General features: G+C 44.0%; 1 protein-coding gene across 1 annotated transcript in view; it reads left to right on the top strand.

The window, feature by feature from the left end:
- MKRN1 (makorin ring finger protein 1) overlaps positions 1-11,209 on the top strand; it is a 19,194-nt gene extending 7,985 nt beyond the window's left edge. Inside the window, exons 3-8 of the mRNA XM_011995451.1 lie at positions 4,534-4,763; positions 5,260-5,486; positions 7,403-7,617; positions 8,369-8,479; positions 9,035-9,173; positions 9,534-11,209. Of these exons, the coding sequence (XP_011850841.1) occupies positions 4,534-4,763; positions 5,260-5,486; positions 7,403-7,617; positions 8,369-8,479; positions 9,035-9,173; positions 9,534-9,746 (1,135 nt within the window). The 3' untranslated portion in view covers positions 9,747-11,209. The remainder of the gene's footprint in view (positions 1-4,533; positions 4,764-5,259; positions 5,487-7,402; positions 7,618-8,368; positions 8,480-9,034; positions 9,174-9,533) is intronic.
- The last annotated feature ends 2,800 nt before the right edge of the window (positions 11,210-14,009 follow it).

Consider the following 14,009-nt stretch of genomic DNA (forward strand, 5'->3'; position numbering starts at 1 on the left):
TTTGGTTGGTTTGGTTTTTTGTTTGTTTTGTTTTGTTTAAGACAGAGTCTTGCTCTTGTCACCCAGGCTGGAGTGCAATGGCACGATCTCAGCTCACTGCAACCTCTGCCTCCCAGGTTCAAACAATTCTCCTGCCTCAGCCTCCCGAGTAGCTGGGATTACAGGCATGCACTGCCACGCCCAGCTAATTTTTGTATTTTTAGTAGGGACAGGGTTTTCACCTTGTTGAAAGGATGGTCTCAATCTCCTGACCAGCCCACACCAGCCTCCCAGAGTGCTGGGATTATAGGCATGAGCCATCACGCCCGGCCCACACACCCCACTAACTTTTGTATTTTTAGTAGAGAGGGGGTTTTACCATGTTGGCCAGGCTGGTCTCAACACTTGCGCTCAGGCAGTCTGCCTGCCTGCCTCTGCCTCCCAAAGTGCTGGGATTAAGGCCTGAGCCACCATGCCTGGCCCACATGGGCCTTTTCATAGGGATGCTTTAGTGTCCTTGCTGCTTGGCAGCTAGCTTTCCCTAGAGCAAACAATTTAACAAAGGAGACACCACAATGCCTTTTTTTTTTTTTTTTGGCTGGAGTGCAGTGGCCGGATCTCAGCTCACTGCAAGCTCCGCCTCCCGGGTTTACGCCATTCTCCTGCCTCAGCCTCCCGAGTAGCTGGGACCACAGGCGCCCGCCACCTCGCCCGGCTAGTTTTTTGTGTTTTTTAGTAGAGACGGGGTTTCACCGTGTTAGCCAGGATGGTCTCGATCTCCTGACCTAGTGATCCGCCCGTCTCGGCCTCCCAAAGTGCTGGGATTACAGGCTTGAGCCACCGCGCCCGGCCCACAATGCCTTTTATGACCTAGTGTCGGGAGTCATGTAGTGTCACTTCCACTGATTCTGGACTAAGTCCAGCCCACATGTAAAGGGAGAGGATTGGGCTCCAACTTTTGAAGGGAGACATGTCAAAGAGTTTTGCACATACTTTAAACCACTACCCTCGGTAAGACTTGACAGTGTTATAGTCAATGTTTTTTTGTTGTTGAGATGGAGTCTGGCTCTGTCGCCCAGGCTGGAGTGCAGTGGCGCGATCTCAACTCACTGCAACCTCCGCCCCCTGGGTTCATGCCATTCTCCTGCCTCAGCCTCCCGAGTAACTGGGACTGCAGGCGCCCGCCACCATGCCTGTCTAATTTTTTGTGTTTTTGGTAGAGGTGGAGTTTCAACGTGTTAGCCAGGATGGTCTCGATCTCCTGACCTCGTGATCCGCCCATTTCGGCCTCCCAAAGGACTGGGATTACAGGCATGAGCCACCGCGCCTGGTGTCATAGTCAATTCTACTGTCATTATCAGAAAATCTAGTGTGAGTCACTGGGTTCAAATGATTAGAGTTCAGAACCTGACATTATTGATGGGGTGGGATATTAATATTAAGTCATCCCACATCTGTTTATTAGAGAGTCCAGTCAAGATGGGGGTGAAGAGAAGATCTTTTTCAAATGACTGTAGGATTTCAGAAGTTGATCCCATGAAAACTTTATTTAGTTGTTATTCATTTTGCCCTCTGCTAATTTGTCATTAGAGTATTGCTGAAAAGGGGGAAAATGACAGTGACATTATTCTCAAACTCTCCACCAGGTATGTCTTTTTTTTTTTTTTTTTTTGATACAGAGTCTTACTCTGTCACCAGGCTGGAGTGCTGTGGCATGATCTTGACTCACCGCAACCTCCAACTCCCTGGTTCAAGCAATTCTCCTGCCACAGCCTCCCGAGTAGCTGGGATTACAGGCATGTGCCACCACACCCAGCTAATTTTTGCATTTTTAGTAGAGATAGTTTCGCTATGTCAGCCAGGCTGGTCTTGAACTCCTGACCTCAGGTGATCCACCCGCCTTGACCTCCCAAAGTGCTGGGATTACAGGCGTGAGCTACGGCGCCCGGCCTCTCCACTAGACATGTCTTCTGCAGTCTCACTATAAAAGGCAGAAAAAGTAGTGAGAACTTCACCCTACAGTGATGAATGGGGGAATCTTTGTGGTGGTACAGTCTCTGCAGGTATTGAGGCTAATTGTAAGGGAGCTGTGTTCCTTGAACTGGGTTCCAGTCTTTTGAGAGTTACTGCCAACTGTTACTGGGGCAGGAGGAGTTGAATATTGATGAGAATGAAGAATCCAACCTCCCAAGCAGAGGGATGAGAATAGACTTTGAGATAGAATCAGAAGGCTATAGTTAATTAGCATTTGGTCCCTGTTTCAGAAGAAGTGCTCATCTGAATGGACTGTGTGGATGAGTGAATGGAAAAATTGAAGGTTAAAGTGAAGAAATCTGTGCTAAACCCTAGGCTTTGCATATTAACCAGCTTATTTTTTCAGGCAACTTTGCCAGCCCCAAATAGTTTTGAGACCAGAAGAAATTAGGTAGGTTCCCTATTTTGGTGAGCCTCTGATGTTGAGGCAGATGCAAATGGCTCAACTTAAAAGTTGAAAGGGACTGGGCACGGTGGCTCACACCTGTAATCCGCCCACTTTGGGAGGCTGAGGCAGGTGGATCACTTGAGGTCAGGATTTCAAGACCAGCCTAGCCAACATGGTTAAACCCTGTCTCTACTGAAAGTACAAATATTAGCTGGGTATGGTGGCATGTGCCAGGAATCCCAGCTATTTGGGAGGCTGAGGTGGGAGAATCACTTGAACCCTGGAAGGTGGAGTTTGCAGTGATTCTAGATCTAGGCAACAGAATGAGACTTCATCTTTAAAAAGGGCGGAGGGGGAGAGGGGGCGGCTGGGCATGGTGGATCACGCCTTTAATCCCAGCACTTTGGGAGGCTGAGGCAAGTAGATCACCTGAGATGGGTAGTTCGAAACCAGCCTGACCAACATGGAAAACCCCGTCTCTACCAAAAATACAAGATTACCCAGGCATGGTGGCGCATGCCTGTAATCCCAGCTACTTTGGAAGCTGAGGCAGGAGAATCACTTAAACCTGTGAGGCGGATGTTGTGGTGAGCCAAGATCGTGCCATTGCGGTCCAGCCTGGGCAACAAGAGTGAAACTCCGTCTCAAAAAAAAAAAGCTGAAAGGAACCTTAATTGGTTTTTTTGTTTGTTTCTTTCTTTGTTTTGAGATCTGGTCTTGCTCCCTTGCCCAGGTTAGAGTGCGATGATGTGAACATGACTCACTGCAACCACCACCTTTGGCTAAGTTTTTTGTTTTGTTTGTAGAGACAGGGTCTCCCTATCTCTACAGGGCTGGGATTACAGGCATGAGCCACCATGCCTGGCCACCTACTTCTTACTCTTAGTGTTGGGATCCTTTTATGTAACTTGCTCAATGCCCAGGGATTTCCCTCTTCATAGAGGGAGTAGATCATTGATAATGAAGGATAGCATCGTAGCCACAACAGTTAAGAGGATTTTCTGCATCAGTGTTTTGTAATGATGGTGCTGTTGTTTAGTGAGGTCAGTTCTTTGTTGCTGTTTTGGGACTGTTCTTTGGGACTGTTTTGCATATTGCAGATACCTAGTATTCTCCCAGAATACCATTAGAACTCCCAGTCTTTGTTTCTGGACACCCTCCGGGGAAAGGGGCGATATTGGCTTGGTTGACTTCTTTCTTTTTTTTAAGACAGTCTCGCTGTGTCACCCAGACTAGAGTGTAGTGGTCTTTTTTTTTTTTAAAATAGTCTTGCTATGTCGCCCAGACTAGAGTGTAGTGGCACAGTGTCACAACCTCCACCTTCCTCCTCAGCCTCCCAAGTAGATGGGATTACAGGCATGTGCCACCACGCCTGGCTAAATTTTGTATTTTTGGTAGAGATGGGGTTTCAATATGTTGGCCGGGCTGGTCTCGAACTCCTGCCCTCAAGTGATCTGCCTGCCTTGGCCTCCCAAAGTGCTGGGAATTATAGGTGTGAACTACTGTGCCTGGGCTGGCTTGGCTGACTTCTTGTTTGGAGTTTTGACTTTTGGACCAACTGAAGAATCTGATACTTTAAAATACTAAAGGCCACAGAAGCAATGGGGTGGGAGTTGTAAACCAGCCGGGGAAAGAAAGGGTGTCTTCTCTCACAGAGACAGAAAAATTGATTAAACTTCCTTATACATTTATACTAGGCTGGGCGGAGCAGATCACTTGAACCCAGGAGACCAATGCAAAAACCCCGTATTTACAAAATAAAAATTAGCTGCGTGTGGTGGTGTGTACCTGTGGTCCTGGCTGCTGGGGAGCCCAGGGAGGTTGAGTGCAGTGAGTTGCGATCGTGCCACTGCACTCCAGTCTGGGTGACAGAGCGTGACCCTGTCTCAAAGAAAACAAAAGATAGAAAGTGGGTAAAAATAATTTTTTTAAAAAAATTATCTTTTAAACCAGAGTTGTTTTGTTTGTTTGCCCACCACCATACCCAGCTAATTTTTGCATTTTTAGTAGAGATGGGGTTTCACCACATTGGCCAGGCTGGTCTCGAACTCCTGACCTCTGGTGAAAGTACTGGGATTATAGGCGTGAGCCACCACGCCCGGCCAACTGCTTACTTTTGAATTTTTTCTTAGATATGAACATAGCAAGCCATTGAAACAGGAAGAAGCAACTGCTACAGAGCTAACTACAAAGTCATCCCTTGCTGCTCCCTCAAGTCTCTCATCGATAGTTGGACCACTTGTTGAAATGAATACAGGCGAAGCTGAGTCAAGAAATTCAAACTTTGCAGCCGTAGGAGCAGGTTCAGAGGACTGGGTGAATGCTATTGAGTTTGTTCCTGGGCAACCCTACTGTGGCCGTAGTAAGTATTCTGAAGAAGAAAATAAGAGTTAGAGGGCTTGGATAGCAGTTCATGCATTTGCTTAGCTTTGACAACTTTCCCCTTTGTGATTCCATTCCTTTTTTAGTTTAATTGTAGTACAGTACTTTAATTTGGATTACCTGAGATTTACAGATACAGTGAAGGAAACTTTGAATCCCAGTGAAATGAATTCAGAATGTTTTGAAAAACTGAATCCTCTCTTTAATGAGTACTTTTTGAAATTAAATTTCAATTACCCAAGACGTAGATAAAGAAGCAGTGTTTTTTGTTTTGTTTTGTTTTACAAGTCTAATCTTGGAAATAGCAGCGTTAGAAAACATTCCTTTCTTTCAAGTGAAGAAATTAGTTCAGTAGACTGTTTTGGTATTTAATTGCAGTTTTATTTTCATTTTTTGAAGTTAGATTCTCAGTTCCCTTATAGTTCATGTATCTGCCTTATCGTTTGGACTTTTATCACCCTCTTACACATTTTCAGCTGCACCTTCCTGCACTGAAGCACCCCTGCAGGGCTCAGTGACCAAGGAAGAATCAGAGAAAGAGCAAACCGCCGTGGAGACGAAGAAGCAGCTGTGCCCCTATGCTGCAGTGGGAGAGTGTCGATACGGGGAGAACTGTGTGTATCTCCACGGAGATTCTTGTGACATGTGTGGGCTGCAGGTCCTGCATCCGATGGATGCTGCTCAGAGATCACAGCATATCAAAGTAAGTCTTTAGGGAGTGTGTGTGTGTTATTAGGTGTGATAATCATTATTTGCCTTTTCACAGCATGGTGGGTTTATTTCAGAGAAACATTTGATGAATTGAATGATTATCAGTGAGTAGGGAAGTTTTCCTTCCTTGGGCTTCTTGGATGCTTTATCAAGAAGTCCAGTGAACAAAATTAACTGGGCGTGGAGGCGTGTGTCTGTAGTCCCAGCTACTTGGGAGGTTGAGGCAAAAGAGAAAAAGAGGTCATACTTCCAGAACCTCAGACTATGGACTTCTAACATTTTTTTTCTCTTTTAAAAAATAATGTTTCTGAGATTCACGCTGAACATATTTAATCTTTTGAAAATGCACATTTCATTGGTTTTTAGAATATTTACAGAGATGTGCAACCATTGCCATTTTACAAATTTTAGGATACTTTGATCATCCTACACCCATTAGCAGTCACTGTAAGTTCCACCCTTCCTCCAGCTCCTGGCAATAACAAATGTGCTTTGTCTCTGGATTGGCCTATTGTGTATAAATGGAATCCTGTAATGTGGTCCGTTGTGGTCCGTTGTGACTGGCTTCTTTCACTTAACATACTGGCTTCTTTCACTTAACATACTGCTTTCAAGGTTCTCCGTGTGGTTGTGTGTATCTGTTCTTAGTTTTGATGGCTGAATTATTGTCATTGTATGGCTAGACCACATTTGTTTTTCCATTCATGAGTTGATGAACACTTAGGTCATTTCCAGTTTTTGGCTATTATGAATAAGGCTGCTAGGAATATTGGTATATAGATTTTTTTGTGAAGATATGTTTTCAGTTCTCTTGGGTATATATACCTAGGAGTGGAATTGCTGGGTTACATAGGAACTCTATGCTTTATGTTTTGAGAAACTGCCATACTTTTCTGTAGTGGCTTTAGGATTTTACATTTCCAGCAGCAATGTATGGGAGCCAGGGTAGGTTCAGAAGACAGTGTATTACAAACTTTAAATTTATTGGAGCAAAGTTTGCTTCTAATCATTTCTATCTCTTTTAAATTTCCATCTGTTTAAATTTGGTTGTAGGGGGTGAGGCATGTTATGAGGTAGACATAATTTGATCCCTTTGTTTGTTTGTTTGAGACAGTCTTGCTTTGTCGCCCAGGCTGGAGTGTAGCAGCACAATCTCGGCTCACTGCAGCCTCCGCCTCCCTGGTTCAAGCCATTCTTCCTCAGCCTCCCGAGTAGCTGGGACTACAGGCATGCACCACCACGCCCAGCTAATTTTTGTATTTTTAGTAGAAACGGGGTTTTGCCATGTTGGCCAGGATGGTCTCGAACTCCTGACCTCATGTGATCCACCCAACCTTGGACTTTATAAAATATGATGTCCACACAAAAATTGGTACATGAATGTTCTTGGCAGCATTATTAATAATAGCCCCAAAGTGGGCTAATCTAACCTAACCTAAGTGTACATCAATCTGTCAAGCTGAGTAGTTGAAAAATCTCGAAGATGTTTTTCTTTAAAGGCACAAGAGTTACGTGCCTGTCACCCTTATTTTCTGACAGGTTTTAACTAGAGTCCTAACCTCATGTAGAAACCAGAAATAACAAACTGTGGAAAGCTGTCTTTAATGTAGTTGAGCTCCAGGTTTGGGGCAGAGAAAATTGGGTAATTTTTCCATTCCCAAAGTTGAGTCTTCATAGTTTGATTTTCTAGTATTGTTAAGTACCGCCGCAAAACAAACAAACAAACAAAAAACCCCAAAAACACCACACCTGTGTTTACTAGTCAGCAAAGCTAATTTTTGTGTCAGCTTGGGAACATTGTTTTTTCAGTTGACTGTTTGATTCTTTGAACGTGCATCATTAACTGTTGGTCAAGTTTTTCAGGATTCAATGACTCGATTCCACTTGTTCTCTCTCCACCTTCTCTAGTCGTGCATTGAGGCCCATGAGAAGGACATGGAGCTCTCATTTGCTGTGCAGCGCAGCAAGGACATGGTGTGTGGGATCTGCATGGAGGTGGTCTATGAGAAAGCCAACCCCAGCGAGCGCCGCTTTGGGATCCTCTCCAACTGCAACCACACCTACTGTCTCAAGTGCATTCGCAAGTGGAGGAGTGCTAAGCAATTTGAGAGCAAGATCATAAAGTGAGACTCCTCCCCAGTCTTCATTTGTGCTTTCTCTTTTGGGGAAGAATTTAGTAACTTGTGCCAACTTTCAACCAGATGGACCGCATTTAAATGCATGCATTTTATCTTGAAACTGGGGTATTCTAATGGGGATTTCTTCTTTGTATTTCAGCTAGCTTCTAGGTTAGTTGGTCTATCTACCTACTTTTATTTGAATGAGGAAACCTTGTGTATCAGTTAGTAGAATCTTCGTGCTTTTTCTGAGGAGATTGTGTTTAATGGATTATTAGCCAGTTTAGGCTCAGTGAACAAACTGATCTAGCTCTGAATGTATGTTTCCTGACGTTTTACATTTTCCACTTTCCTATTCCATTCATTAAGCTAGCCAATAATCCACCATCCTTTAAAGATTGTTCTCATAACTGAACAAAAACCACATAATCTAAACAGAGCAAAGCTACAAGAAATAAATTTATTTAAACGAAAGAAAAAGGAGTCTGTGTGAAATGTCTTCTTTTGTTTTTGTTTTTTACCTAAGTTATATTAAAAAAAAAACGAACTGGCTAGCCGTTGAGTTGGATTTATAAAGGAGGTTGTTTTGCTTGAAAGAAATGGTCAGTTGTGTGACAGTATGTGGAACCCTTTCAGGAAATGCCCACGTGCCTTTCAGTTAAGTCTTTAAGTCTGGAGGCGACACACCAGGGTGTGTCCTTGAAGAGTGGGCCAGTGAAAGGGGAATTTGCATTGCAGCCTGTTCATTGTTTCCCAGGTCCTGCCCAGAATGCCGGATCACATCTAACTTTGTCATTCCAAGTGAGTACTGGGTGGAGGAGAAAGAAGAGAAGCAGAAACTCATTCTGAAATACAAGGAGGCAATGAGGTATGAGCACTGCAGCCTTTTCTCAAGCGAAGAGCCCAACAGAGCTTGGGTTCACTTTGAAAAGAATGGTGCTGCATTATACACTCCTACCTCCTTCCTACCCTTCTTTGACTTCCCAGGAGAGTTTATTTTGTCACCCTGATAACACTTACCCAGTACGTATCTTGCTATAACACAGTCCTTGGGGTCCATACCAAGGGACTGTGTTATAAAGAGGTCTCTATTGTTGACAAGGCCCCACGAGTGGGGTTCTACGTTATTCTGAATCCATGTCATAGCTGTCCTGTGTTCTTGTATGTTGGCTTTCTAGAAGATTTTCTCTCTATGGCATCTGCTTGTACTAGAGCTATTAACCAGCATAGACTTGAACAGAGTTACCGGTTTCTAGTTAGTGTTTCTTGCATTGGCACACACATGTTCATAGAACACATCTTGGGGAGGGCTGTAAGCTGACATACTGGTTCTATCCCTACCTGTTTAAAGAAACCCCGGATGATAGTCAAATACAGACCTGAAATCCACTGTGAATAAGGGTTGCGATATTTTCCTTTCCAGCAACAAGGCGTGCAGGTATTTTGATGAAGGACGTGGGAGCTGCCCATTTGGAGGGAACTGTTTTTACAAGCATGCGTACCCTGATGGCCGTAGAGAGGAGCCACAGAGACAGAAAGTGGGAACATCAAGCAGATACCGGGTAACTCTCACTGTTTTTTTAAAAGAGGGGAAATTCCAAGGTATCAGTTGAGTCCTGCACATACTGGGGTAGGGGAAGGAAAAGGTTAACGCTCAGATCTGGGAGCGAAAGTGTAGAGTATTAAAGGAGGAAACAAACCTCAGAAGCCTGGGAGGGATAGGAAAGGAAAAAATGTGTTAAAGTTCTAGCCTAAACGATTTCCATCAAGTAACCATAGGGGAGGAAGTGGTAAATGGAAACCCTAACTAAGAAGTCTGGTTCGTCATGCCCTCTGGTGTGCTGGACGTTTTGCCTTATAAACAACAGGATAGAAGATACTGCTCGACAGTGCCATCCCTATCATGGCCTTGTTTTTTACAGGCCCAACGAAGGAACCACTTCTGGGAACTCATTGAGGAAAGAGAGAACAGCAACCCCTTTGACAACAATGAAGAAGAGGTTGTCACCTTTGAGCTGGGCGAGATGTTGCTTATGCTTTTGGCTGCAGGTGGGGACGACGACCTAACAGACTCTGAAGATGAGTGGGACTTGTTTCATGATGAGCTGGAAGATTTTTATGACTTGGATCTATAGCAACCTTGCGTGGCGTGTGAACTGGTCTGCTGACCCCAGACAGCAGCTGTGCCCTGTGGCGGTGCGGCAGGGCCTGTGTTCTCTCCTAGGCAGGCCTCTCAACTCCAGGTGCTGTCCTAAGAATTTTTACCCAGGGCCTGTCTTCTCAACCCCTCACCTTTCCCTGAGGAGTGTGTTGTTTTCCCTGTTGAAAAAAAGTTACAAAAATAAATCTTAAAGTTAGTTTTTTGTAACACAAATTTAACTGTCAGACAGTTAGTGTAGGTGTGTTGCGTCATCTGTTTTCAACCAGATTGCGTTTATGGACTTTTCACACACTCATTTTGAGGACCCCAGGTTCAAAAGTAAAAGCAGTGGCCCTGCTTTGGGGTCCAAGAATAGGAGTGATGGGTGAAGGGACCTAAGCTGGCCAATAGCCCTCTGCCCCAGACATGGGATGTGGATCCTTGAGGTTTCTGGTGAAATCTGCACATCTGTGTTTTTTTTATCTGTTCCCTACCCTGTAATCCCTACCACGTGCACTTGTTCTGTGGTTTTGGTCTCTTGTTTAATTGCACACAAGTAATACTACTGGGTAACCAGAATCAGGGGTGAATGTGTTGAGATTTCTACTGTTTTGCATGATAGGAAAATTGAGAAAGAATACATATAAAAGATAGAGAGGCATAACATCAATGCAGAGTTGGAAGTTGACTCCCAAGGGCTGACATGGTGTGTGTGAGTGTGGGTGTGTGATGAGCTTCTCATCCCTGCATAGATGCAGTATTCTTAGCCTTAGTAGAAAAATTTGGTTTAGTGGTTTAAGCCTTGTGTGACGGATAGATCTTAAAGGGCAAAGCAGTATATTGGTAGTTGTCAATATAGCAGTGCTAGCTCTGTCTATATAAATAGAGAAATGGGGTTAGCCATAGAGGTTAAAACTACCTGGTTATCCCATATATTAACACAAACTGGGTCTTGGATACACAGTTGTATTTAATGTTTTACGATCTAGCCTTTCCAGTACAGGCACTTTCTGAGAAACCTTTGTCCTCATTTGGGGCATTTTGTTGTCGGGTTTTTAGTGTTTGTTTTTGTGAGTATCTGCCTCATTCCACCCCTGAGCTTTCAGGTAGACAGATGCGGTTCAAAACTCTGTTCTAAGATGTTTATTGTAGTGGAGTAATGGGTTTGCAGTGATAAGTCATACTTTTCCACCGAAGGGGAGGGCTTGGGAGAATCCCTGAGACTAGCTAAAGTTAAGTTGTTGGGAGAATTCCTTGATTGGAAATTTTACCTTTGTGTTTTGTTGCTCTGTTTCCTGAAAGTAACTCGGGGATGCTCCTGGTGTGTCCATCTACTGCTTTGATTCCTTGGATCCCGCTCATTCTTTCACTTTAAGAAAAAACAAATAATTGTTGCAGAGGTCTCTGTATTTTGCAGCTGCCCTTTTGTAAGAAGCACTTTTCCCAAATAAAACAATTTAAAAAAAAAAGTTGGCTGTTCTGTGTAATGAGCTGTTTTGAAATGTGCCAATGTCAAAGAATAATGATTTTCTTTCACTGACTCTTCGATTGGTCTCTTGTCAGGTATTCGTGAGGATAGATAATTTGAGAAATGTGTGTGAGAGAGAAAGGAACCTTAACTAACTGGGGTCATCAAACAATTCTATACTTGAAAATGTTCAAGACTAACGCTGAGCTGCCTGATCAGCAAAAGGCACCAGCAATTTTCTGCCACCATGCACTTGTGGTTGAACTTGCTTCATGCCCTCAGATAACGGGGGAAGGTCATAACATAATTGTGTTTTGAAAGCTTGTTGTTCTGCATAATTATTTTGTGAATTTTTAAGGAGTTTTCATTACTGTGAATTTTTTGTGACTAAGAACCATTCTGCCACTCCCATGGAAGACTTCAGGTGACCTTTTTTCCACACTTGTAAAAATAACTTCCTTGATTTTAATATTTATATTAAGAATTTATGGCCGAGCATAGTAGCTCATGCCTGTAATCCCAGCACTTTGGGAGGCTGAGGCAGGCTGATCACGAGGTCAGGAGTTTGAGACCAGCCTGGCCAACGTGGTGAAACCCCATCTCTACTAAAAATACAAAAAATTAGCCGGGCATAGTGGTGGGCACCTGTAGTCCCAGCTTACAGGCTGGCAGGCTGAGGCAGGAGAAAGGTGTGAGCCGAGATCATGCCACTGCACTCTAGCCTGGGCAAAAGAGCAAGACTCGGTCTCAAAAAAAAAAAAAAAGAATTTATGCTATTGTAAACTGTTTAACCATCTAGGAATCATTTCTGAGTGTGCTTACTATAGTCATGACAATAACTGGAGATCCACTGAGTAGTTTGTTTCCGTAAGCTTGCAGTACAGCAGCTCCCTGGGGGAGTTAAGCCCACCCTCAGCTGTACTAATCAGGCTATTCTGGGGACCTGCAGAGGGATGAGGAAGAAAGAGCCTGAGAGATGGGTTGGGAGTGCTGGAGCTAGGAGGTGGAGAGCCTTGAGCATTTCTGGAAAGTAGGAAGAAGCACCCTGTTTGCATATCTGAATCTGCAACAGGGAGAGAAGGGTATGGCAAGGTCCAGGGAGTGGCAATCAGTCACTTCTGGGGTGTAGAGAAGTGTATGTTTAGAGCAACTTTTGTATCTTGGAAAAGGCAGTGGAAGCGTCTGTACTAGTCGGAGTAATCTGGAATGCAGATTGCCCCCCTCGCTGGATGCTTTGAAGAGTGAGTTCTCTTCTTCCCCCTAGTGTTAATTGCCTGTTGCAAAACAAGCTGAGGTGTAAGCATTGATGGATGGAATGTCTTACTTTCTCATTTGTGCAAAACTACAATTTCAACCTCTTCCCTGCCAATATACACAATAAATGACATCGCATCGTGCCAGTGATTTGGGAGAGAAGAGGCTTGGTATTGGTAAAGGTAGTTGATAAAGGAGAAGAAAGAGGCTTGATATTGATAAAGGTAGGTATTGAAATGGTAGTCACAGTACTGGCAGCAGATTTCCAATCCTGCTTTGTGGGTTCGTGGTTCCGTTGCAAGGCCCAGCTGACTTTCCTAGGCTGAAATGTGAGCAGAAGTGTCGTTTCTGGATGAAAGTTTAAGAGCCCACATGTGATCCTCTTTCCATGGCAACTAGTAAGTTTTGAGAAGGTGACTGTTCAACCAGTCTGGGTCACCATGCTGGTATACTTAACTGGAACACTCAGTTAAATCCATGAGGGACGTGGAATGTGAGCAACCGATAAACCTTTGGGGTGAGAAGCCACTGAGCCAAACAGCCTGTCCTGTCTTGAAATCTTGTTTAAACTGTCATTGTATAAGGAAAATTAAGCAAAAGACTTTTTTTTTTTTTTTTTTTTTGAGATGGAGTCTCACTGTCACCAGGCTCGAGTGCAGTGGCACGATCTTGGCTCACTGCAGCCTCTACCCCCTGGATTCAAGCGATTCTCCTGCCTCAGCCTCTTGAGTAGCTAGGCTACAAATGTGCGCCACCATGCCTAACTACTTTTTTTGTATTTTTAGTAGAGATGGGATTTCACCATGTTGGCCAGGATGGTCTCCATCTCCTGACCTCATGATCCGCCTGCCTTGGCCTCCCAAAGTGCTGTGATTACAGGCATGAGCCACCTCACCCAGCTGAGAAATAATTTTTAAAAACAGTAAGTCCTGTTACTGATGTACTTGTTCATCTGAAGTGGTTAATACAAACTCTCACGCAGTGGCTGTGTTTTATTACTTTTCAGTGTCCAGGACTTATTTCACAAACCTTTAAACAAGTTTACATTGTTGATAAAGGAAGTCCTCTGTTGCAAATTGTTTTAAGACACAGCTTATTTCTTTGTATTGAATGACAGGAAGAGATCTGTTGCTGGTAATAGAATATGCCTTAGATCTTACTTCCCCAGAACTGTCCTGGGCTCTTTGTTTAGTTCACTAGGTCTTTATCTCAGCCCCCTCATCAGTGTATAGAAGAAATAACACCACACAGTACCTGAGCAAATAAAAGCATTTTTAGGTTCTAGTGATAGGCTTCGCGCGCGCGCGCATGTGTGTGTTTTTGAGATGGAGTCTCACTCTATCACCCCAGCTGGAGTACAGTGGCGCAGTTTCAGTTCACTGCAACCTCTGCCTCCTGGGTTCAAACGATTCTCCTGCCTTAGCCTCCTAAGTAGCTGGGACTATAGGTACATGCCATCACGCCCAGCTAATTTTTGTATTTTTAGTAGAGACGGGGTTTCGCCATATTTTGTTTGTTTTCTGAGACAGTCTTGCT

This window comes from Mandrillus leucophaeus, unplaced genomic scaffold, assembly GCF_000951045.1.
Source record: "Mandrillus leucophaeus isolate KB7577 unplaced genomic scaffold, Mleu.le_1.0 Scaffold49, whole genome shotgun sequence".
Lineage (NCBI taxonomy): Eukaryota > Metazoa > Chordata > Mammalia > Primates > Cercopithecidae > Mandrillus > Mandrillus leucophaeus.